At 42.2% G+C, this 22,696-nt stretch overlaps 1 protein-coding gene across 4 annotated transcripts in view; it reads left to right on the forward strand.

The window, feature by feature from the left end:
• Window positions 1-21,682, forward strand: part of DOCK3 (dedicator of cytokinesis 3) — a 184,611-nt gene extending 162,929 nt beyond the window's left edge. For 3 of the 4 annotated variants that reach the window (XM_066195815.1, XM_066195814.1, XM_066195816.1), the window contains 13 exons: window positions 98-184; window positions 640-819; window positions 1,780-1,863; window positions 3,115-3,231; window positions 3,668-3,789; window positions 5,282-5,417; window positions 5,962-6,043; window positions 7,953-8,105; window positions 11,497-11,615; window positions 12,528-12,615; window positions 15,907-16,029; window positions 16,606-16,688; window positions 17,168-21,682. In XM_066195815.1, the coding sequence (XP_066051912.1) occupies window positions 98-184; window positions 640-819; window positions 1,780-1,863; window positions 3,115-3,231; window positions 3,668-3,789; window positions 5,282-5,417; window positions 5,962-6,043; window positions 7,953-8,105; window positions 11,497-11,615; window positions 12,528-12,615; window positions 15,907-16,029; window positions 16,606-16,688; window positions 17,168-17,674 (1,881 nt within the window). In that variant the 3' untranslated portion in view covers window positions 17,675-21,682. The remainder of the gene's footprint in view (window positions 1-97; window positions 185-639; window positions 820-1,779; window positions 1,864-3,114; window positions 3,232-3,667; window positions 3,790-5,281; window positions 5,418-5,961; window positions 6,044-7,952; window positions 8,106-11,496; window positions 11,616-12,527; window positions 12,616-15,906; window positions 16,030-16,605; window positions 16,689-17,167) is intronic. The other variant, XM_066195818.1, reaches the window with a different exon arrangement.
• The last annotated feature ends 1,014 nt before the right edge of the window (window positions 21,683-22,696 follow it).

Here is a 22,696-nt window from a genome sequence, read left to right on the forward strand (position 1 = left end):
ATTCTTTTCTGAGCCTTGCCCCATTTGCACCTGTAGTAACAGAGGATGTGGTTGTGATTCACTGTTCCTCCCTCACAACCTCAATTACTCCTTGCAGAGCTTGTGGATTGAACGCACCACTCTGACCCTGACTCACAGTTTGCCTGGAATCTCTCGTTGGTTTGAAGTGGAGAGAAGAGAACTGGTAACATTCATAATTCCTGTAATTTGGGGTTGAAATGATGAGTTACTGAGGACATGGGATAGGCAGCTTAAAACTCGTTGGGCTGAAATCTTGCTGTTTAAAATGGTGTTTACCAAAGATTAAATACATCCTTTTTCTACCACTTCATCTAAAAAACTGCTAAATGTAAGCAGGGGTATTGTATGAGCTAACAGTACAACGGAGACAGGGCCAAAAGGATGGAATAATTGCATTGCTGCCATGTCTTCAGTACACAGAAAGACATCTCTTATTGCAACCAAGTGACCTGAAATCCAGCACTGCCAAGGGTGGAATTTGTTAATATAGCTAATTTTCTACAAAGCAGTAAAAGCAAAGGGAGCTCACTGAACAATCCTGGAGTATCATTTTATTACAAGGAACATAAATCTCAGTGAAGTGTCCACAGAATTAAAGTCTATTTTATTGCCTTTGAGGTTGAAGTAAGTCCTTTGGAAAATGCCATTCAAGTGGTTGAGAACAAAAACCAGGAGCTGAGGACACTGATAAGCCAGTACCAGCATAAACAAATGCATGGCAACATTAATCTTCTCAGCATGTGTCTGAACGGAGTGATTGATGCCGCCGTTAACGGGGGAATTGCACGGTACCAGGAGGTGAGCCGGGCTCTGCTTCCCATTGAGTGTCACCCTTCCTCACGTTTATTTGCATTTCTGTTTCAATGACAGTATGGCTTCACAACATAAGAAATTCTCACGTGCATTTTCTGAAAATGGGGTTACACCCCCTACTTGGTTATTCTGCATCAGTGCTTGCATAGCCACGTGCAAGGAGGCTCCAAGAGTGGAGCTGGAATCTCACGTGGAAATAGGTACAGGTAACAGCAAGGTTTCTGAAAGATGACACTTTGTTTACCTGGAAATCCTCACTTGGCAGGTAAAACAGTGAGGCAACTCTTTTAATACTGCTTACGTTATAAATCCATTTTGCAATAGAGGCTGCGGGACTGATTAGGTCTGGAATCAGGAGAAACCACTAATTCATGCTATTTGAACCATTATCTTTGCTGATGGGCTAATCTCAGACTCTCTGTAGAACTAAAATGATGTTAAATATATTATCCAGCATAATCTGTGGCAAGCTGTTACTTAAACTGAGCATAGCGAAAGGTAGGTTTAGGGACAAATACTGAAAAATTGCAGCAGTGGTTCAGGGGTGTGGGACGTGTCTTCGCAATGGAGCCATGGAGAGAACGCTCTTCAGGCTTTACATTAGTTGCCAATTTACTCACAAAATTCCTTTAGCTTTAGGCAGTTATGTGAAGGAAACTATAAAATTCAAATAACAGGAAGATACAAGGCTTAGTTGCATTGCTCATCACTGTCACAGGGGGAAACTTGGTCAGAGTCATGATTCAACAGAATTGCCTCAGCTGCCACGACCATTTTCTCTGCATCCCAGAGTGCTAAAAAACAATAACACTAAGCTCTGCTGTTATCTTAATATATTTCATTTTCCTAAGATTTTTCGACCTTTTCCTTTCATCCTTTGACTCCAGGTTATGATGAAACACCTTCCCATAAGCAAAAGGCACTTTTTTTTTCCTTTTCCTGCAGGCCTTTTTTGATAAGGATTATATCACAAAGCACCCCGGAGACGCAGAGAAGATCACACAGCTCAAGGAACTCATGCAGGAACAGGTACTATTTTTCAGGTGCAGAAGAACGTTGCTACATGGTCTGGATTCATCAGCAGTCAGTGTAAACATCAGATCCAACTGATTCATTCAGAAGCAAAGACTTTTGGTACAGGAGATCTAAATACATTCAAACAAAAAACAAGAGGGAGGTGGGCAAGGAGATTATGACAGGTCATTCACCTTATGGGATGTGAGGTGAAGCTCAGCTGAAAGTACATTAATTTTATTTACTACATTTGTTATCCAACTGACATCTTGCTGCATTTCAAGCCTGCCATTAATTTTTGGCATTTTGAACTGTGTCTTCCTAACAAATTTCAAAGATAATCAGAGGCAGAATACGTCAGGCTTGAGATTAAAGTGACAGAGCCATATAGGAAAACTTAATGCCTATTTATATTATCTGCAGTTTTATTTTTCCATAGCGTCTCCTTGAAACATCTTGGTAGATAAAGCTGCGGGATGCTTTGATGGGAATGAAATCAGATAATCGCATCCCACTTAACTGAAAGTTTGGCAAGATACACCCCATTAAACAATGTGCCCAAATCTGAATAGAGCTACTAGGTCTTGTTCTTCAGCAGATCACTGAATTGCATTTCAGATTCCCCATCTGTAAAATAATGCTTATCTCCCTTCAATCCTCAGGAGATGTTTGAAGATTAATTAGTTATTGTTTGTACAGACTTTGGATCATGTAGGGAATTACATACATTTTAAGCCTCCTATCATTGCTATTTTCTTTCATCTGAGACCTTATATAATCTCATTCAATTGTTAATATTATATGTTTGACCTTTGAAAAAGTGACCTTTAGAAGTAACTAATGAGGAACAGGAGGAGTGACTGCGTGTGTCACAGTGCTGCTGTTCATCTCAATTATCAGAAACTCATTTTAGAAGTCTCTTCCGGCAGCTCAGATCCCGTCCGTGGCACTGGGAGGAAGAGTTTTTGTCGCAGGGCATTATCTGTGTGAGGGCATAACGCTGTTCACTCTGCAGAGAGAATCTAGCTAGTATTCTTTTGCAGTTATCTCCTAAGAAAAGCAATGCAACATGACTTGTCCCACACTTAAATACTTGTTGGAGTAGTATGAACTTGCCAGGACTCCAAGGCTTGCTTAATTACCAGCAGTCTTGTAATGGACAGTGGCATATTCCTTGCACATTGCCAGAACTGCAGGACAGGCTTCTATTCTCTCTCTTAGACATGGTTTATTTGGGTTTCCGATGTTGCATTTTCTTTTTCACAGGTACATGTCCTAGGAGTGGGTCTGGCAGTCCATGAGAAATTTGTACACCCAGAAATGCGTCCCCTGCATAAGAAACTGATAGACCAGTTTCAGATGATGCGATCCAGCCTGTACCATGTAAGCCAATAGTCACTCTTCCATTTTTGAATTATATGATTAAACATCTGTCAGTTGCAGTAAGCTTCACAAAAGAACTGGGCTGATTGCAGTAAGGTTCACAAAGGAACAGCATTGACTGAACCTACTTGACTGCGAAATTACCAAAGGAACTCTTGATTTTTGTGCAAGAAGGCAGTTGTAGAAAATACGTTGACTTGGCCTTTCAGCAAGAATTGTTAATATTTGTGTGTTCTTTGTTGTATCACAGGGCAATTGTAAAGCTTAATTTCCAGTTGCTATCTCTCATAGCAGAGAATTCTGTAAGACAGAGAAAGATTACTGGGAGGTGTTGGATGTTCACTTCAAAAAGAAGTGCCATAATTGGAAGTAGCATGAATGAAGAAAACTTGCAGTTTTCCATGACTGACTTAGCTGAAGTGTGTTTGCTCCGCAGGAGTTACCTGGTTTGGATAAGCTGAGCCCGGCCTGTTCGGGCTCCAGCACCCCCCGCAGCAACGTGCTGGTGTCCCACGGCCCCATGAGCCCAGAGAGCATCAAGCTGGTGCATCGACACAGGTAACCCTCTCCTCTTCCCAAAGACCCGGGGGCTCTGCACGCTGCTCCACCAGGGCTCCAGGAGCTAAGGAGTGCTTAACAGGACTGCAGGAGGGGCAGCGTGAGTTTAGGCAGAAGTGTCTTTTGTCTTCATTCAGTGTTATTACTGAAGTTGGAGAATTGGAATAAGAAAGTTGAGAAATCCAAGCTGCACCAAATGCTGATCACCTCCAGGTGTGACTCCATCATTTTACTTACTGTAGAGGCAGAAACACAAATCTGCCACTCAGTTCTCCACGCTCAATCTGACTTTGGAGGTCCCAACCTCTCCTACTCCTGTTGTACCAACAGCAAATAACTGGATCCTTATCTACCACAGAAGGAAAATTGTATGGCTTATTTTAGAGCCCAACTCAATATGTACCCATTTTGAAGGATCAAAATTGTTAACATCATTATTTTTATAATTCTGACCAAATCAGAAGCCAAATACAAGAAAGGCTGCCATGGTGTTTTGATCAGTACATCAAAAAATGACCCTGTGGTGCTTTTTCAAACTGAATACCCATATATTAAATCTGAGATAATGAGAGAGGATAAAAATTAGGATTGTAAGGACAAAATAGTGGGATTTGTATCCTGCCAGCATTAGTTATTTGAAAATGCTAATTGCTCTTCTGTGTTTATTTTTCTTATTGGGTCACTATATTTTAGCTGGTTTTAAAGGCTGGCATAAAAAGCTGTGGAAAATTGCTCCATGAATCCAGGATGGCGGCATTCTTTATGCTATCAAAACCAAGTAGCTTATACTGCTCCCATGGCTTAGCAGTTGACAAACAGTGTCTGGGTGATACCATTTTTTTTTTCCCTCCAAATTCCTCACTTTGTAAAGGCTTTTTTAGTTTTTAGGACAAACTAGGAAAATGCTGTAGTGTACAATGTATTTGTGTGTGTGGTTGAGAGTGACAGAGAAAAGTTAATTCCCTGAAGGAAATCAGGGTGCAGCCTGCTAGGCTGTATTAATTAACTATCAGCTACAAAATTGCCTTCAACTGTAATGCTGAGGCCCAGTGGATGCAATAAGGAAGACTGGATTTTGATCTGTGTATCTTGTGCTTGGATTCCTTTGGAATGGTTTTTTTTAAGCTGCTTCCACTCATCTTAGCATTAAAAATGTGAGTGGTTTCAGTGTGTTCTGTTATAAACAAAACAACTATGTACCCAAGGTCATGATGTGACATCACCCTGGGTTGGGGTTCTGAAATTCAACATCCTAAGTACTCTTCTATTTTACCTGTCATCTTCTTGCCATTTCTTTCACATTTACCCTCATTTATGGATTTGTTTGAGCTTATTTGGCCTGATTCTTCAAAAGTGTTTGACATCTAGAGGTGACCTAAAGCAGCAGGTAACTGCAGGTACTTAATAGTTTGGAATAAAAAAAAAAATCAGACTTCACAAGGAGGTTTAAAAAGTAATTATGCCCTTGCTCTGTCTGTTGTTTTTTTTCCAGCCCACTGAACATGCTTGGTTCAGTCCGACACTCCTCATCCTCTCTGTCATCGCACACCTCCAGTGAAACAGGAAACCTGGTTATCCTGACAGACAGTTCTGTGGGGGAGACTGCTGAGGATATGTACCACATGCAGGTACAGCTCCAGCACAGCCAGGAGCCATGGCTGGGAACAGCATGGAGCATGTTTCAGAGGGTTTTGCTTAGGAGCAGTACACTTTAGGTGTGCACATGCTTGGATCTGTCTGTGACAGCTTTTTCAAGGAATTGAATAGGTAGAATCTAATATTGTTCAAGATGACAGTAACTCACTAGATTAACTTTGGGAAGAAATCTGTGTTTGTACAGTGACTGTGGTACTGCAGTCCAAGGTCACCCTGCTGCTTTCACAAGTGAGATTTTTGTGCCATTTTGTTTACCTGCCCCGTTGGACATGTGCAGATAGTGTTGCTCTTGGTTTGGGGAGGTGGAGCAAGTCCCACAGTCCTGAGTGCAGGTTAACAGTGGCCTGCACTGAAGCTGGGCAGAGGCTGCCCTGGCTCATCTGAGACAGGTAAATCCCTAAGGCACTGATGTGCTCAGCTCTCTCTCGATGGTTTCTCTGCCTCCTGCAGCTTGTTTACCCTAACCCCAGGTACCAAGGTTCAGTCACCTATGTCTCTGTTTTATCCTCACCCCAGGCTAGTCCTTCCACCTCCAGCCTGAGCTCCACTCACTCAGCACCATCCCAGATGATTAACTCTGCCCCATCCAGTGCTCGAGGTAAGCATGGGCAGCCCCTGGTCAGGGGGCACCTGCAGGTGTTCCCTAAACCTGCCAACCTTGCTGACTTACAGGTGAAACACCACCTACACTGACATGTGACACTGTTTCTCTTTTGGACATGTAAATACCTCTTCAATACTTTTTCTTTACAAATGGTTTCATTCTCCATTTAAGCATTTTTTTCATCTGTATTTTGAATGTATCTCTAATACATGCTGGTTTCAGGCAGTTGAATTTCATAATGATTTCCATTGTTCCACCACAAAATTGTGGCAGGCAGTCTAGAGGAAAACAAGAATAGTGCTCGTTGTAGTACTTAAAAGAGAGATCATGAAGACAAAGGCAAAGAAATCATTTTACAAGCTTAAGGAAATTATGACAAAAAAGAACTTGAGGCAGTTTAGCAGAAACATTTGTATACAAAAGTAGATGTATAGGATGAATGTTGAAAGATACGAATTTTAAAAAGTGGAGATAAAGAAGGGCTTCCCTGCTGGGAAATTCTTGAAGAAAGAAAAAATATAAAAGCAGACTCTGGGGGTATTCATATTGCTTTTGTGTTACAGTAGCTGGTCTTGATATTGCTAATTATTTTCTTCCCCAGCTGAAGCAAAACCACTCCGTGTGATCTCGTGACTTTCATAACTTCTCTTCCAGGTTTTGGGTTTTTTCTTCTCATTTTGGATTCTCAGTTGCAGGTTCTACACCTCTTTTCACAGGCATCTGAAGAAGGTATCCAGGATATAGTCAGAGATAGCGGCTGATATTAACATCTTACCCCTTTTTCCGTGTAGGGGAATTCTGTGTCTCCTGATGGAGAGGGAATACGGAGAAGAGCCCTTTCTCTCAAGCAGTCTTGGGGCTTTTTTTCTCTATCTGCCAGTCAAATCCTAATTGACTGGCTGTTGTTATGACACAGATACAGCAAGGTTATTTAATTGAGGGATCAGATGGAGTAGGAAGGTGAGAAGTGAACATCTTCAAGTAAAGGCATATAGCTGCACTAATTACCAAGGGCTGGAAGGAAAATCATGACAAATAGTAACCAGGTGACACTGGAATAACAGTAAAGGAAAGATGGACCTGAGGAGAGGGCTGTCATATCAGGAAGACCTCCCTAAGTGGATGTGCCTCAGCTGGCCTGTGAATCTTTGTGGGGATCTGAAGGGTTTGGTGCTGTCCTGTTTCACGCTGTTTTCCACTTTAGAAGTCCAGTGACAGGCTCGCTGTGACAGGCTGTGACAGTCTTTCTGAGTCTGATGACTGCACAGCACCAACAGCTTCCCTCTTTACGGTATTATTCACTGTTGCTTAGAAACCAACGTGATGAATGCTCCAAAGGCTCTGGGCTGCTGGGCGAGCCAACAGCACCTCCCAAGGATGGGACCCAGACAGATTTCAAATGGGAAACAGTAAGAGAAGTAATGAGTTTGAAAAATTTTTATGCAGCCTGTGATACAGCGTTTCTTCTCTGCTGTTCTGTTTACTTTTAAATTAAGTGAGAACAGCATTCAGACATTACCCACTCGTGGGATTTCACTTTTAGTAAGGTCCCAGAGGCAATCTGTGTTTCCCAGTGTGCCAGTCACTGTTCTGGTTATTACAACACTGCTGTTGAAAATCGAGCTATTCCTAATGAGAAAAAGTGCTTACACTTAAAATTCCACTGTGGTAATGCAGCTGTGTTCTTCTCCTTGGTGATTTTTCCTTTTGTTTTGTTTTTTAACTGGGTGAATTTGATGCTTGTGAAAATGAGACCAGTATCACTGGCTGGAGCAAGGTACTTCACAGACATGACATGTGCAGCTCTGCCAATGCACCTCTATCCTTTCTTTTTTTTTTTCTTTTTTTTTTTTTTTTTTCTTTTTTTTTTTTTTGGTATTTATTTATATTCTTTTTAATTTAGCGCTGGTGAAAGGTGCTGGATTGACACCACTGGAGGCTGAAGCCCTCTATTTACCCACAGAGCAGATACAGCATGGGCGGCAGCTGTGCAAGTTCCCCCACGCTGCCCCCACCCATGTGCCTCATCTCTGTCCTGGAGGGACCACCTCTAGAGGTGAGAGGATAGTTCAGTCTCCATGACCCATCCAACCCTTGGCCTTTCTGCTGAGACTGCCAACAAAGCTACAAGAGTCACGATGCTGCAGCTGAACACTTGTCAGATGGGAAATGGACAAAGGCCAACAATTAATTTCATAGAGGCCACCTAAATTTATCAACGTTGTTGTCACCTGTGGCTTTAACTTGAGCATGATTGGGTAGTATTTCTAGGGTTTAGCCTAATTTTTAAATATTTCTCTCATTTATTCAAATGATAATGCAGGCACTTAGACCACCTTCTCTGTTTTACTGCAGCGTCCTTTCTGGAGGAGATGGATATCTTTATAACAAATTAGTTCCATCAGTGACCAAAGGAAGCCATGGCCTTTTGTATTAAGAATCCAGCAGGAATTAAAATTGTTCTCCACTTCCAAAAAATTACCCTTTTATGGATCTTTAAAATAGCAACGTGGGTGATTATTTGGCTTGTCCAAAGGAAATAACTAAGCTATTAATCTAAAAAGAATTTTTAAGGGATAGTCATCAGGAAAGTTGATCAGTGATTTGATTTTATCACTGAACTGCAGATTAAGGAATCAAAATTTACACTAGTTATAACATACACAAGTTACAGCAGAAGTCTTAAATAGAACTGAAATCAGAATACTGCAAGAATTTTCTAATTCTTTGCTAACAATAGACATTAGTAGTTACTCTATATTACAAGTATGTATCTCTCAGTTTTCACCTGGCTTGACCCTTGAGTAGTCTTCCCTGTCAAGGAAGCACCACTGTTGTTGTGCAAAAGGTCAATAAGAAATTCAGTTCAGTTTGGCTTCATTTGAGGTGGCTCATGAGGCACTGCTGAACTTTACCACAGTTAAAAGATTACACAAGCCAGAGTTCAGAAAGAGAGAAACTGTAACTCAAAAATGCCTGGAAAGAGCTAGGAGCGAGTTAGGGTTCATCAGTAATTTAAAATACAGTTAGGACTCCTCCAATGCACTCAAAAAGCAATTCCCACATGACACTTGACTGGCCTCTAAAGGCATCCCTACTGCTTCCTCAACACTGCCCCTCATTCGGGTGTAGAAAATGAGTCCTGGTGTCTTACTCAGCACTTTGCAAGAATACATGGATTTACATTAAAACTTCCTTTTTAAATCAAAACATTACAATTTGGTGCAGGAGCAAACTTTTCATTACCATAGTAAAAATTATGAACTAGGAGAAGAGATTCAATGAGTTTGGAGTTTACATTAATGTTCACTTATTCCTTAAAAGTAATACTTGACACAAGTGGATTAACATATTTATAATTTAAAAAGCAAAACTATTTCTGGCTGTAGCAGAGGTTTTCCTTTCTCATTGGCAAGTACGTACGGTGCTGCTCACATCAAATGAACCGAGCTACATGCTAAAAGGAGTAAGCCCTTGCACCTGCTGCAGCATTTTATTATGGCCACTGGCTGCTGTGGAAGCTTTCAAAGCTTTTTTTGACTTCATTTTTTAAGTTTTGCCTGTCCCTGAAAGGAGCCACGATTGTTGTGCTCTCTATCTGTCCAAAGTAGCAATACTTAAAATTTGTTTTCAGACTGGACACTTGGCATAATCTGTTAGCATTTTTATAGCTACAGTTAATGATAAATTTAGGGTACCGGTTTTTTAAACTACGCTCTCCCAGCACATGTTATTTTTCAGGCCCTGCAGTCCAAGGTCTTTTGAAGCTGTAATCCCATATAAACTGACAGCATGTGGAGGTGGTTTGCATATTTGATATAAAACAGCAAGGATGACAAGATAAATAAAGAGAGAAAAGTTTGCAGTGTAGGTTATGCTGTGCTGTAGTTCTGGGCACACCTAAAAGTTCAGCATCTTAACGTTTGTCCTGCAGAACAGGACTATCTGTGACCTGTGAGGAAAAGACTCAGCACAAAGCATTAACACTGTGTTCTCCAAGCTGATGTTTTACATAAAAGCAAAGAATGTTGTCTAATTATGTTTCTGTTCTATGTCTGGGGAGAAAATGAGTTCGGGACTAGAATGCAGATACTCTGCCACTGTTCATGTCAGAGTGGGGGTGTGGATTAATCTGGGGTCTGCCCCCCCAAAATGGAACTGTTGCAATTGTAGGACTTTATCCTGCATTCTGCTGGACACATTGTTCCTTCCACTGTGTGTTGAATATTAGTCCCCAAAACTGCATGTTTGCTTTTTGCTGGGGTAAAAGCTGCATCAACCGGCACCAATGCCTTTGCTCATATGTTGGAGTGCTGTCCAGGTAATGTGTGTGGTTGTGGAAGTTTGCCAGAGGGGGCATGTATTCCCCAAAAGCCGGCATGGCTCTGTAATGCGCTGTGTGCTGCCATCTGTTCGGTGCGTGTTTGTGACGCAGTCAAACAATCAGTGCAAATTACAGCTCACTTCAGCAGCTTCACAACATCAGTTCCTGCCTAATATTGTACATCCCAAGGGTTGCGTGTATCAGTAGTGTCAGACTTTAGGAAGTCACTGATGAGAATTGTTCTTCTGGCAAATCCACTGTCAGCTGCACATCACAAGGTATATTGTTATGTGGCACTCATCTTGAAGAACGTGAGTCCCAAGTAATTCCACCTGCCAAGAATCTGTTACATTAAACACCCCAATATCTTGTCATATAGTTGTGATTAACAACAATACAGATAACTAATAGATGAATCAAGCTTATCATTCCTACTATAAAACTCAAAGCATTGGTAAACGTCTGGTGTCATCAAAGGGCTCAGTACAGCAACACAGTAGTAATCATCATTACAGCAGCATTGTAAGCAAAGTGCCTCTCACATTTATAGAATATGCTATTTATTATTGGGGTTGGTTTTCTTTAACAAGAGGAAGCTGACCAAGATAGCACCAATTAAATGGCAACATTTGTCTCTCTCCAGAACCAAGGAATGGAAGTATTTTCCCACAGATTTCTGCTTTAACTGAATGGTGTGTCTCAAGCTTTTATCCCTTTCTTCCACATTCAGTCCTCAAATGCACAATTTTATGACATTTCTGTAACTCTACAATACTTTATGGGGCAAGGGAGCATTAGGCACTGCCACAGCTGATTCCACACAGATGCCCACTTTTTTTTTCCTGTTTAAAAGGAAGCACTTTGCAACATACAACTAGGGACACACAGCTTACACACCCTAAGTGGTATGTCCTTAATTGTATCCACCAAGCCAGTTGTTCCTCCATCCTCCTGCTATGCACCCACCAACAGTCAGTTGCTTAGTGGGCTCAGCACCGTGTTTCCTTGAGTCCAGTGAGCTCATGCATCCGAGCCAAGAGCACAGGAGGACTGAGATCCCTGGGCATGCAGAGACATGGCTGTTGTTTGTCCCGTGTACGTGATTGTTCTCACTTGTTTACAGGCTCTCCCTCTCTACCAGATAAGTACCGCCACTCTCGGGAGATGATGATGTTGCTGCCAGCCCACCGGGACCGACCGAGCAGCGCCATGTATCCCGCAGCTATCATGGAAAACGGACAGGTAGCAGCTCTGATTTCTTCTGTGTCCGTTCAACCACCTGAAACCGTGGCTGCAGTTTTGCTGGCTTTGACCACCTGAAAGCTTTCTTTTTTTATTTTTGGAAAGCACAGCAACTTAGGATCGTTTGCAGAGGTGAAGCCGAACTTTTCCTATCAATCCACCCCTGGAGGCACCCACTGTGATAGTTGAGTCTTACAAACTGTAGTGACTGTTAAAAATGCAGACATAGCCTGTGAAAATGGACTCACTTCCCAGCTTTATCCTGTGAGCCCTGGTCCGTTGCAAGTAATCACACCGTTTTCTTTATTTGTTTAGAACCATGGCCATCCATCCTGCAGTCTAGCCTCCCAGTTGATTCTAAATAAATTTATGGTGATTTCCAGAGGTATCAAAAACCATGAGAGGCTGAAATAATATCCTGATAGAGGGTCTCCAAAAAATCTGTGCCCTAATTTCTCTGAACAAATTGAAAAGTGTGCCTACATGTAAGCATTTAAATCTTCCCCTGGCCTGCACTTCTGAAGGGAATCTCTGGATCCTTGCCACTTACCACACTTCAGTTTGCATTGCAGAGCATTCTCAAAGTATGCAAAGTCAACGTTCAAACAAAACCAAAGATAAGCTTCAGAGGACAAACAATGTATTCCAGCTGCTAATGGGCCCAAGGCCAGGCTAGAGCTAATCTGAAATAACTCCTCCCGAGAGCAGAACTGTGGGCCCTCACCCTAGAGATCCACTCACATTGCACTGCAGTACCTGCCAATGTAGGCACAGCCTAAGGTCCCAGAGAATCTTTAGGTAAAAAACCTTGTTGCTGAAAAACGGGAACAGAAAGTCCCCACGTTGCCCCAGTTGGTCTGTAACCTTCTTTTTTTTCTGAACTCTTTTTTGCTAACTTTTCTTCTCTCTTAGCCTCCAAATTTCCAGCGCGCCTTGATCCAGCAAATGATTGGACCATGCAAACCTTGCAGTGATCCCAACCTGTCTGTGGCTGAGAAAGGTACTCCTTTTCCTGTTCAGCATGCATGCTTGCTAAAATATTACTCCTCTGGTCATGCTACGGCAAGTAACGAATGGGCTTCTTCATTTCCTGGCAGAGTGCATTTCTCTCACACTTTTCTAATTATCAGTTTAGTTAACGGGGCCTTCTGACAACCTACTGTCATTTCAGAGCCTTCACAGAAGGGTGGGGTGGCACAAACCCCCCTATTTCAGAAAGCTTTCTCAGTTTAGCATTTTGTTGTTGAAACAATTCCTGCAGCCTTTGTCAAGCAAACTTACAAAGCAGCAAATGAGAAGTTATCTAAGAACAGCCCAAGATTTGGATTATATTTTTTATTCATGAGTTATACTGGTTTTTAATACACATTTATTGCTCAAAATACAAACATTCCTTGTAATCCCTCTCTGAGGTAGTTTTATTTTTATTTATCATTAGGAATATATGCTTTTTAAAAGCTCATTCATTTGAAAAAAACAGGCAGAGTCCCTGCAGGGGAAAAAAAAACCTGAAAGAGGACAAAGAATTTGTTTGGTTTAAGAGAAAAGGAGCAGCTTGTGAAGGAGGTGCCATGGACAAAACGATGGGCTCAAAAATTATCTGAAAGGCAGCACTCTAAAAAAGCAGAAGAGGGCAAAATTCCTGAATCAAAATCTGAGACAAGGAGGCTGCCTAAGCAAGCAACAGTCACACACGGCTGGGAAAAATGATATCTTAGAAGATTTTTAAGGCCAGGAAAGACCACTGCAATTCTCTAATCTGACCTACATCGTACACTCAGATTTTTATCTGTCTTTTTGTTTCAGTAACTGTGACAGAACTAAACTGTACCTTAAAAAACAAAATCCAAATTCTATTTTAGAATTTCGAATAAATCAGAATCCCCTACTTCAACACGAGCAGTCCAGATTGAAACCAAACACCAGTTCTGAATAAATTGCAGAATGATGACAATAATGAGTGATGACAAGAGTTAAGACTGGGGGCTGAGGGATTAAGAGCTCCCATGTTAGTTGGAACCAAACAGAGATGGTGAGATCTTTGTACTGGACAGGAGAAAGATCTGGAAAGGGAAGGTAGATAAATATTTATTGTCTGTCTAGGGAAAAATACTCGAATGTGTGTCTGGAGGTGATATTATGCAGGAGTGTAGTGTTCAGTACCAAGAGATCAAAGACAGAATCCCAAGAAGCCACAAAAGATACAGGTGATGTTCAGTGGGGATGGTGAGGCAGGAATCCCAGCTCTTGTGTCTGGCTGGTGGCAGAATGCAGTTCCAGGTGCTCTTGGCAGGCCTGAGCCCTCACCATTATATGTTGTTGGGATGCCATCTGCCCTGGATTTTGTGAGCAGTCAGGGCCCTGACTTCCCCCGCCCCCTCCTGGCAGTGTCACAAGTTCTGCTGGGTAATTCCCAGTGACAGTGGTGACATCAGCAGCCTGGAGCAGAATGGTTCAAATGCAGCTTCTCCGCTAATTAAACTTGGCCACCAAGCCACTGAACAGTCACAGAGAGAGACATGGGCTAAGTCACAGCACTGGGAACTCCCTGCTTCCATTCTTCCCTGAAGCATTTTGGCCAAAACTCTGGTTTTAACGGGCAGCAGCCACTCTTCAAAATCATCTCACCTTCTTCTAGCACTCTTAAATACTCAATAGGCTGTGAATGAGGGAACACTGAGAAAGCATAAATGGATTTTTCACTGGGGTACCATGCGTTCTTCTTCAAATTCTCATTCTACATCTCAGTGTTTTAAAAAACCCCAAAACAACAAGCACAGCAATAGTTTTACAGACCAAGCAAATCAGGTTTTCTGTCCTTTTCACTTGATGCTGGGATATGGCAAGGCTGGCACTGCTGTGCATCTTGTCCCTCTGTTTTAGCCCTTTGACACCAATTGCAGTAGTGGAAATTAGAGCACTCTGGCATGTATACAGGGAAAATCCACCTGGAGCCACATTACTTATATGGAGGGGTAGGCCCTGGTTTGAACCTGTTCTCTAACAAGATTCTTAGTGTCTTCTTCCTATGCCTCTCTCTTTAGGAAAAAAAAAACAAATAAAAAACCATTTACTTTTATATTTTATGGGGTTTGTTCTGTCTTGTGAAGCTGTCACTTTGTGATCTTTTTTACTTTAGGGAATTTTAGGCCTTGGGGAGCCCATGCGCATGCGAACTCATGAACTAGGGAGACCAAAAAAAAATAAACCTTTCAAAGTCATTTTAGAAAGAAATGCATCAAAAATGGCTGCAGGCATTTTAATTAAGGAGAAATCCTCTTCAGATGTCAAACTCCATGTTTATTTCTCCAGGCTTCCATTTTGCAAACTGAAGATGGAAAAAGCTATTTTTATTTCAGTTTTCTTGGACAGGCTCAATTAATTACTTTTTTCTTTCTTTGCTAATCTGAAGAAATTACAGTTCCTTATTTGTTTTTAAATAAACATACAACTATTGCATGTCTCTTCTCAGAATACATCAAGTCTTGTTTGGAAGAAAGGAAGGTGCATTTTAATAATGATCAAGGTTGACAGAATTCTCAAGATCTTGAAAAAGGTTCATGTTCATGTCAAGGAGGAGCTTTTATTTCTATGAAAAAACTAAATCCATGGAGATAATATTCACTCTGTTAAATGCAGCAAGCATTGCTCTCTCTATACTTCCTGATTCACAAAGACTTGATCTCTTCAGGAGACTTTGTAATGCAAGGAGGCCAAACTGTTGACTTTAAATATTTTGTCATCAAAGTTCTTGGTCAACTCTGTAGCTTAGTAAAGTGGAGCTTTGAAGTTATTTCTTTTGCAACAGATTGAGACGGATTGAGGTATAACTTCCTTCATGTCCTTTATTCAGTTCTCACTGAGCCTGCAGTGCAGTCACAGGCCGTCATCCTGTGTTTCCAGAGGGTTTTGTCATGTTCTCTTGTCACCACTCCCCACCAAGCAGGACAGCTCACACCTGAGATCCAGCCACTGTTCATTAGTGGGATCTCATTTTTACCTTCACACTGATTTGCAAAAAAACCTGCCAGACTCCTACTGCTCTTCAGATTTGCTAGAAATGGGCTTAGGGATGGAGGGGAGCTGGGCAGACTAACCCTGCAATCACCTAACTCTCACTTCCTTAACAAAGCATCTCTAAATGCTCTGTAGCCTTTCTGTGCTTTCAATCCTGCCATTCACTGAGTCCCTGGAATCTGTCTCTGCTGCTGAAGAGCACACTGGAAGGCCAGTGCTGGCCCCACAAACTCCCTGTCCTGTTACCCCAGTTACATCTGTTTCAATCCTTCAGCTGTGCCAGCAGCACCCAGTAGCTGGAGCCTGGACAGCGGAAGCCGAGAGGCGCTGCCATTCCTGTCTGCCCACGCTGGGAGCATCCTGGCCCCACCAGTGCCTCCCCGAAGCCTGCCCCATGGTAAGGACGTGCCCAGCAGGCCTGCTGCGAATGCCTGCAGTCACACACACACAAAGCCACACCACCTGAAAGCTGACTCTAGCCGCCCACCTCTGTGAAAACAACAACCTCATAGCCATAGTCTTTCCTGGTCTGCTGGTATTCAATTTTTTTTTTTTCTCCAAATCTTAAAATTCTTGCAGTCCTTAAGCAATGTGGACTTGTGTGTACTTTGGGACTAGAATTAAGTGTGAGAGTGCTGAAGCTTGGTGTGGCTTCTTACCAATGACCAACTTCAGCAGTAATTTAAGCTTACAAAGCTATTAAATGAAACTTCAAATGTTCATTGTTTAAGAGCCTGTTGCCTTGCCATGAGATCCTTGATAATGGAGCAGTGAAAAACCTCTCTCTGCACTTAATTTCTCCTTAGCAGCCTGTGTGTGACAGATGCACTCTGCAGTATCCATCAAGACAGGCAGCCTTAGGCTGGAGTTGGCGGCATTTGGAGCTGTTACCTGGCATTACAGAGCTAAACCCAGCTCTGTGGCTGCAATGAAACAGCACAGGTCTGCATTTCTGACCCTTGTCTCGTTCCAGGACACTACTCGCTGCACTTTGATGCCTTCCACCACCAGCTCAGTGATGCTCCTCCAGCACTGCCCGCACGAACATTGCGCAAGGTAATGGCAGGAGAGCAGAGAGGGATGTAGGACAACAGGCTCCTGAAAGGGATCCTCCCTTCTCTGCTCCCACCAAGCAGCTTCTGACTGCGGAAACGCTATTTTTAACATGCTAGTAACTTGCACATGAGAAAACCCACTAAAAGCTCTTAACCTATTCCACAGCTGAATGCTATAGAAATAACTCCCGGGTTGTAGGTCCTTTCCTTTTCCTTTTTTGCACCATATGCTGTGATTTCAGCACCCCAGTCATCACCTCAGCTGCTGTTTCTCTAACAGCTCTGGTGTCGTTGAGTGCACTTATCTGCCCACAAGTGGTACTTCCATACATGTAAACCAGTAATCCTTGACATTCGGAATGCAAATGGAACTGTGCCGTTGTTAACAACACTGTCAAAAGCTGAAATGGGGATCAACACACAAGATGCAGCACTGCCTCCTTTGTCAATTTTAACCTGGTTTTGTTTCTCTCCGAACAGTCCCCTCTTCATCCTATCCCTGCATCGCCCACCAGTCCACAGTCTGGTCTAGATGGCAGTAACTCCACTTTATCCGGCAGTGCCAGCAGTGGTGTCTCTTCCTTGAGCGAGAGCAATTTTGGACATTCTTCTGAACCACCTCCTCGCACAGACACCATGGATTCTGTGCCCAGCCAGGCCTGGAACACAGATGAAGATCTAGAGACACCCTACCTCCCTGTCAGGTACAGTCTCTCTGAGCCTGATGTCCTGGAGTCGCTCAAATCCCAGCCATGCCGAAGCCACTCTGCTCCATCTGGAGTCATTCCTCAGGACACCATGGACCCTCCTGCTTTACCCCCCAAACCTTACCACTCCCGGCTGCCAAACATGGAGAACGAGGAGGGGATGATAATCGAAGATGATGACAAACATCGCCCGTTGCATCGCAAAGTGTCCCAACCAGTGAGTGGTGGAAAGGAAGAGCAGGCCAGGGTGGCATGGGAGCACGGCATCAGCGAGCAGTAGGGACAGCTCCTGGTACACAGCTGGCATTGGCATTCCAGGTCTGGATACACAGAGAGAGAGCAGGACTCGGAGAACAGCAAACCGATTTTCTACTGCCGCAAGGTTATGTCTGAAGCCCACAAAAGCAATTGGGCCAGCATGGCAGGTTGCTGCTTTCCTTTTTAATTTCTTTTTACACCTTTCCGTTATGTTTTTTAACTTTCTGTGCAGTGGACAGTTTATTCCTTCTGCAGTTTCTTAACCACATCATACGGCATACGAGCCATAGAGACTTGCAGAAGCTGAAAAATACAATTTTAAGTGGAGGGGAAAACGGGGGGAATGTGGCAAGTTGATTTTGAACCTGCTTTCCTCCCAGTTCTGAGACGCACATGAGTAGAAGCAGTTGCACTAGGGACATATTTCTTTGCTGTACAGAATTGAAAGCTCATTGCTGAAATCAGGGATTCTATGAACTGTCAGGCTGGAAGGTGCATGAGCTGCAGGCAGTGGAAAGATGGCAATTCTAAGAAGAATTTGGCTCTTTTGAGAGCAGGATTGTACATATCTGTGCAGTGATCTCCCTGCATTGGTTCATAGGTGCTGAGGCAATCTAAGCAGTGCTGATGCACTGATCTCCAAGATATAATTTCCAACAAATTCTGCCTCCTTTGTTTTTTATGTACTGTTTCATTTCTTAAAGTTTGCTTTCACTGGCTAAGCCAACCTGCTTTCTCATGGGAATCATGTTATTCATCTGTGCTACAGAATGAGAGGAGGTTGGTGGCTACTGGAGCTACAACCTCATTGTAGGCCTTTCCCATGCCCAGCTTTGGGCAGGCTGTTGACACCAGCATTTCTATTCCAGATTAAAACAAAACCAACCAAATTGAGTTTCTCATGCCACAGGCTGGTTGATGACCCAGCCAGTAAAGAGAAGGTGGCTTAAATGCATCATTTCCAACAATCCTTGCCTCAGGGCTGAACATAATTCTCACCAACTTCCATCACCCAGGAGCTGAGATTCATTCCTGTTAACTCAATATCCTCAGTCCCTCCCAACAACTCACTGCAGCTGGTGTGCAGAGAGAATCTCCCATCTCTCAGAGCAGACAGAAAACACCAAGACTCGAGCAATGCCTGGTATCAAGTGTACACCCCAGAGTCAGGGAACTTAAAGGACAGTCAGGACCTGTAAAGAACAAGTGTTTGTTTCCTCTTTTGCTTCTTTAGAATGTGTAGTAAGAGCTGCTGCTTTTCTCTTCTGGAAGGTTGATTTCTTTTTCTTTTTCTCCTCAGGCAGCAATACAGCCTTTCCCCATTCCATGTTTTTTTACTGATAAGCTCTAGAAAGGGCTGAAGAACATTGGGAGGGACACCAAGCCACACCACACAAACCAGTGTACATTGCTGAAGACAGTACAGGTCTATGAACCCAAAACATGCCTTTTAAAAGGGGAAAAAAAAAAATCTGTGGCTAGTATTGTTCTTTACAAAGAACAGATCTTGGTTCTAAGAAACCTTTTATTCCTGTTTTCATACTTTTCAAGAAATACTTTCAAGAAATTTTCAATCACAATAGTATCAAATGTTTAATGTTTTTAGATGAACAAGCCACCTTCCTTTCCCTTGCCACACCCACACACATTTTAGCCTTCCTTATAACCCTCTCACCTGCAGACTGCAAAGCACACTGTAGGATAAAAACTGCCCTCCCTCTTCCCTACCACTGACAAATCTGAAGCACATTCAAGTAAGACCTTCACCAAATAAATTAGTGCCAGAAACAGGAACAGCACTCAACTTACTTCTTGAATTCTTGCCTAACTGCTCATTTTCTCCTGCTAAAAACAGCATAAAGAAGCAAAAAAGGATTATTATAAATCTTTTACAGGTCACCTTTAGCACTACCTCTAAATACAGTGACTGGGCAGAGTACATGGTTTCTGAACTGGCTAAATATGGTCTGGCTGTATAAAGTCTGGTCTCAGCAGTTGTATGAAGGGGACTCTAAGAGGATTTGTTTGTTTTCTTTCTCAAGCTCTAGCCCATGCAAAACTACTAAGTTATGAATTTGTTTCTTAAATGGCCTGTTTGGCTGGAACAAAGTCTCTCTTGCTTCCTCTATTTTGTTACTAACACAGGCTGCTTGTAATCATTATATACTTCACAATTTAAACAATGATAATAAAATCTGGCCTATAGTGGGTGTTTCATCTTTAGCAGGAAGGAGAGTTTTCCAATGCTAGGACAGTCTTCAGTGTAAACAAACCAGGCTGGATCTCTGGTATAGAAAAGAATGTAGGAAAACAACTGATGTTTTCAGTAAAGGTAAGTCAAGGTAATTCCTTAGAAAAGGGTGAAATGTTTTCACATATGCTATCCTCCAATCCCACTGAGACTCTTCCAGTGAAGTTCTTAAAAGAACTAAGTTTTAATTCCATCTCCCTTGCCCTGGTTTCTTTCTTTTTTTCCTGGCAGCAAGACTAAAAGTAGTAAATGTAGTGACTTACCGAGCTTCCTTAATGGGAAGAACCAGCAGGTCTTGCAAATAAAAACTTTGCAGAACCAAGAATGCAATTACCATGGGACTGAGTCCCAGATAGCTGGAAAACCTGCCCACCAGAGCTCTAATCAAATGATGCATTTGAAAATTATCATCCTGCTCTGGTTAGAGACCTGGTACAACAGCAGTGACTCCATTTGGGGAGTCTGGCATTCCTATGTATTTGCAAAGGTTTGCAGATCAATCAGGTGATGTATACAAATACCTAATTTATGGCAGGTCCACAGAAAGAAGGGTGGAATAAATTGCTGAATTTACCAAATTTAAGCCTCTCTGGAGTTAAATTTCTGTTATTGTTCTGATATCTACCAAGTATTCTGTCTCCCTTTTCAGTGTTTGCCTTAAAGGGAGCAGAAGATAGAAAGACTATTATTAAGATTTTGTGAATCTTTGAACTAATATTGCCTGGAACTACTATTTCTCTGTAGGGTGAGGTGTCTTTTTGCATAGTAGAACTCCAACATCAAGCTCAGTCCTGGCATAGGTGGAAGCAACAGCAGTTGTTGCACTTGCCCAACAGGATTTGAAGATTCCTTGTAAAAACCACAGCAACAAGATGTTTTGAACAGGACCTTGACGTTCTATACCTAATTGAAACCTCAGTGTACTTGCCTTCATTGGGTTTTCTTTGCATAACAAAATAGCATGTGCATTCCTGAGAAAAATTGATGGAATTCTGCTATAAATCTCTCCATTGTCAGTATACCTGCTGGCCCCATCTGAAACAAAACTGAGAAGGAGCTACAGTGGTAGAAGAAAAGCAATTAAAACAATTTCTCTGAATCCTACTTTTTTTTTTTCCCCCAATAGTTTTGTTGGTTTTATTGCTGTATGCAAGACTCAGATACTTTTCCGTATTTTCCTCTGTTTGGTTTTTAGTTTACTTACCCTTTTTTTGGTAAGGGATATTGTATATCCCTTCTGAGGGAGTATCAGCCAAAACTGGGGAGGCTGGAGAGAGCAAGAGCCTTTGGGAAACAAATTATGTGATATTTAAAATTTCCTCTGGTCATGCTTCTTTGTAAATAACCCCATTTGAATGCTGTGTATTTGTACAGGAAATTGAGCAAAAAATGTATAGATTGTGATGTCTGACTGGTATTCTGCCCTGTAAATGTGTTTTTAACCTCTGGCATTCTGTGCTTATTAAAAAAAAAAAAAAAAAAAAAAAAGGCGAAAACCTCTAACCACTTCTCTTTTGTGTATTCATGTTTAAAATAAAATGAAAACAGCTATCTTATCTATAATGGAAATCAAATTCAAAAGGAAAAAATTAATTTGTACAAGTGTCCTAAAGGTACTTCATTGTATATATTGTGATAGCATGTTTCCAGAAGCAACAAATAAGTGGTGTGAATTTTAGATGTAAATATCTGCCGTTTGTTTTGGGTTCCTTTCCCTTACCCATTCACTCGACTGCTGTGATGTGGAATTAAAGATTAATACCTGATATTAAAACAGTACAGCTGTATGGTCATTGCTGTCCTCGAGGCAGGGCTATCCTCAGGCTGCTCCAACCCTTCACAAGAGAAAAGGAACAGCCCTCACTTCCCACCTTTGTGTGAATTTAAAAAATGGGGGGCAACCAAAAGGACTTCGTGTGCAGTGAGGGAACAGCTTCCGTGTTACTCTTTTAGGTGACAGTGTTATTTAATATCAACTTCTTGAAGCAAGCAGCAGGTACAGCCCCCTCCTGGTCTGGTCAGGTGGATGGAGGTGGCACTTGCAACAGCCCCAGGCACCGTCCTGGGGCAATACTTCCAGAGACAAAGCTCTCCCCTGGGGCAGCTGGGGAGTGGCTGGGTGCCACTTCCTTATCAGCAGGATTAAACCACCAGTCTCTCACTGCCTAAAAGATTGCTACTCTTTTATTGCAATAGTACTTAAATACTGATCATTTGAACAGAATCGATGTGAAAGAAAAGTAGTTAAAACATGTAGGAACACAGGATTTGGGAATTCAGAGCTATGGTGACTTCTACTGCCTCCTAATCTCAAATTTTCTTCCATTACCACTAGTAAACCAGGTCATTGTACAGGAGGCAAAATAACTCATTTAATGTCTTGACAAACCAACAAAAAAACTTCTGAAACCTGTCTCAAAAGACATTTAGCAGCAAGTCTGACTCTTCAGCTGGCCCCAGGGACTGCCAAGGCACCCTTTGCACATACCACATACAAATGCTGAGAAGAGAAACTTGTACCAGGGTACTTCAGTGTATCTAAAGTATCAAAATGTAGCTTAGCTGAAATGTTCACCTGATGCCTGAAGAAGTCCGTATCAGTCATAGAACAGTCATAGAATCATTCAGGTTGGAAAAGACCTCCAAGATCACCAAGTCCAAACTTCAACCAGATACCACTCTGCCCTCTAAACCATATTGTGAAGAGCCACTTGTTTTTTGAACACTTCTAGGGATGGTGACTCCACCATTTCCCTGGGCAACCTGTTTCCAGGGCTTAACTATCCTTTTAGT

Source organism: Chamaea fasciata, unplaced genomic scaffold, assembly GCF_029207755.1.
Source record: "Chamaea fasciata isolate MVZ Bird 193981 ecotype frontalis unplaced genomic scaffold, bChaFas1.0.hap1 SCAF_13, whole genome shotgun sequence".
Classification (NCBI taxonomy): domain Eukaryota; kingdom Metazoa; phylum Chordata; class Aves; order Passeriformes; family Sylviidae; genus Chamaea; species Chamaea fasciata.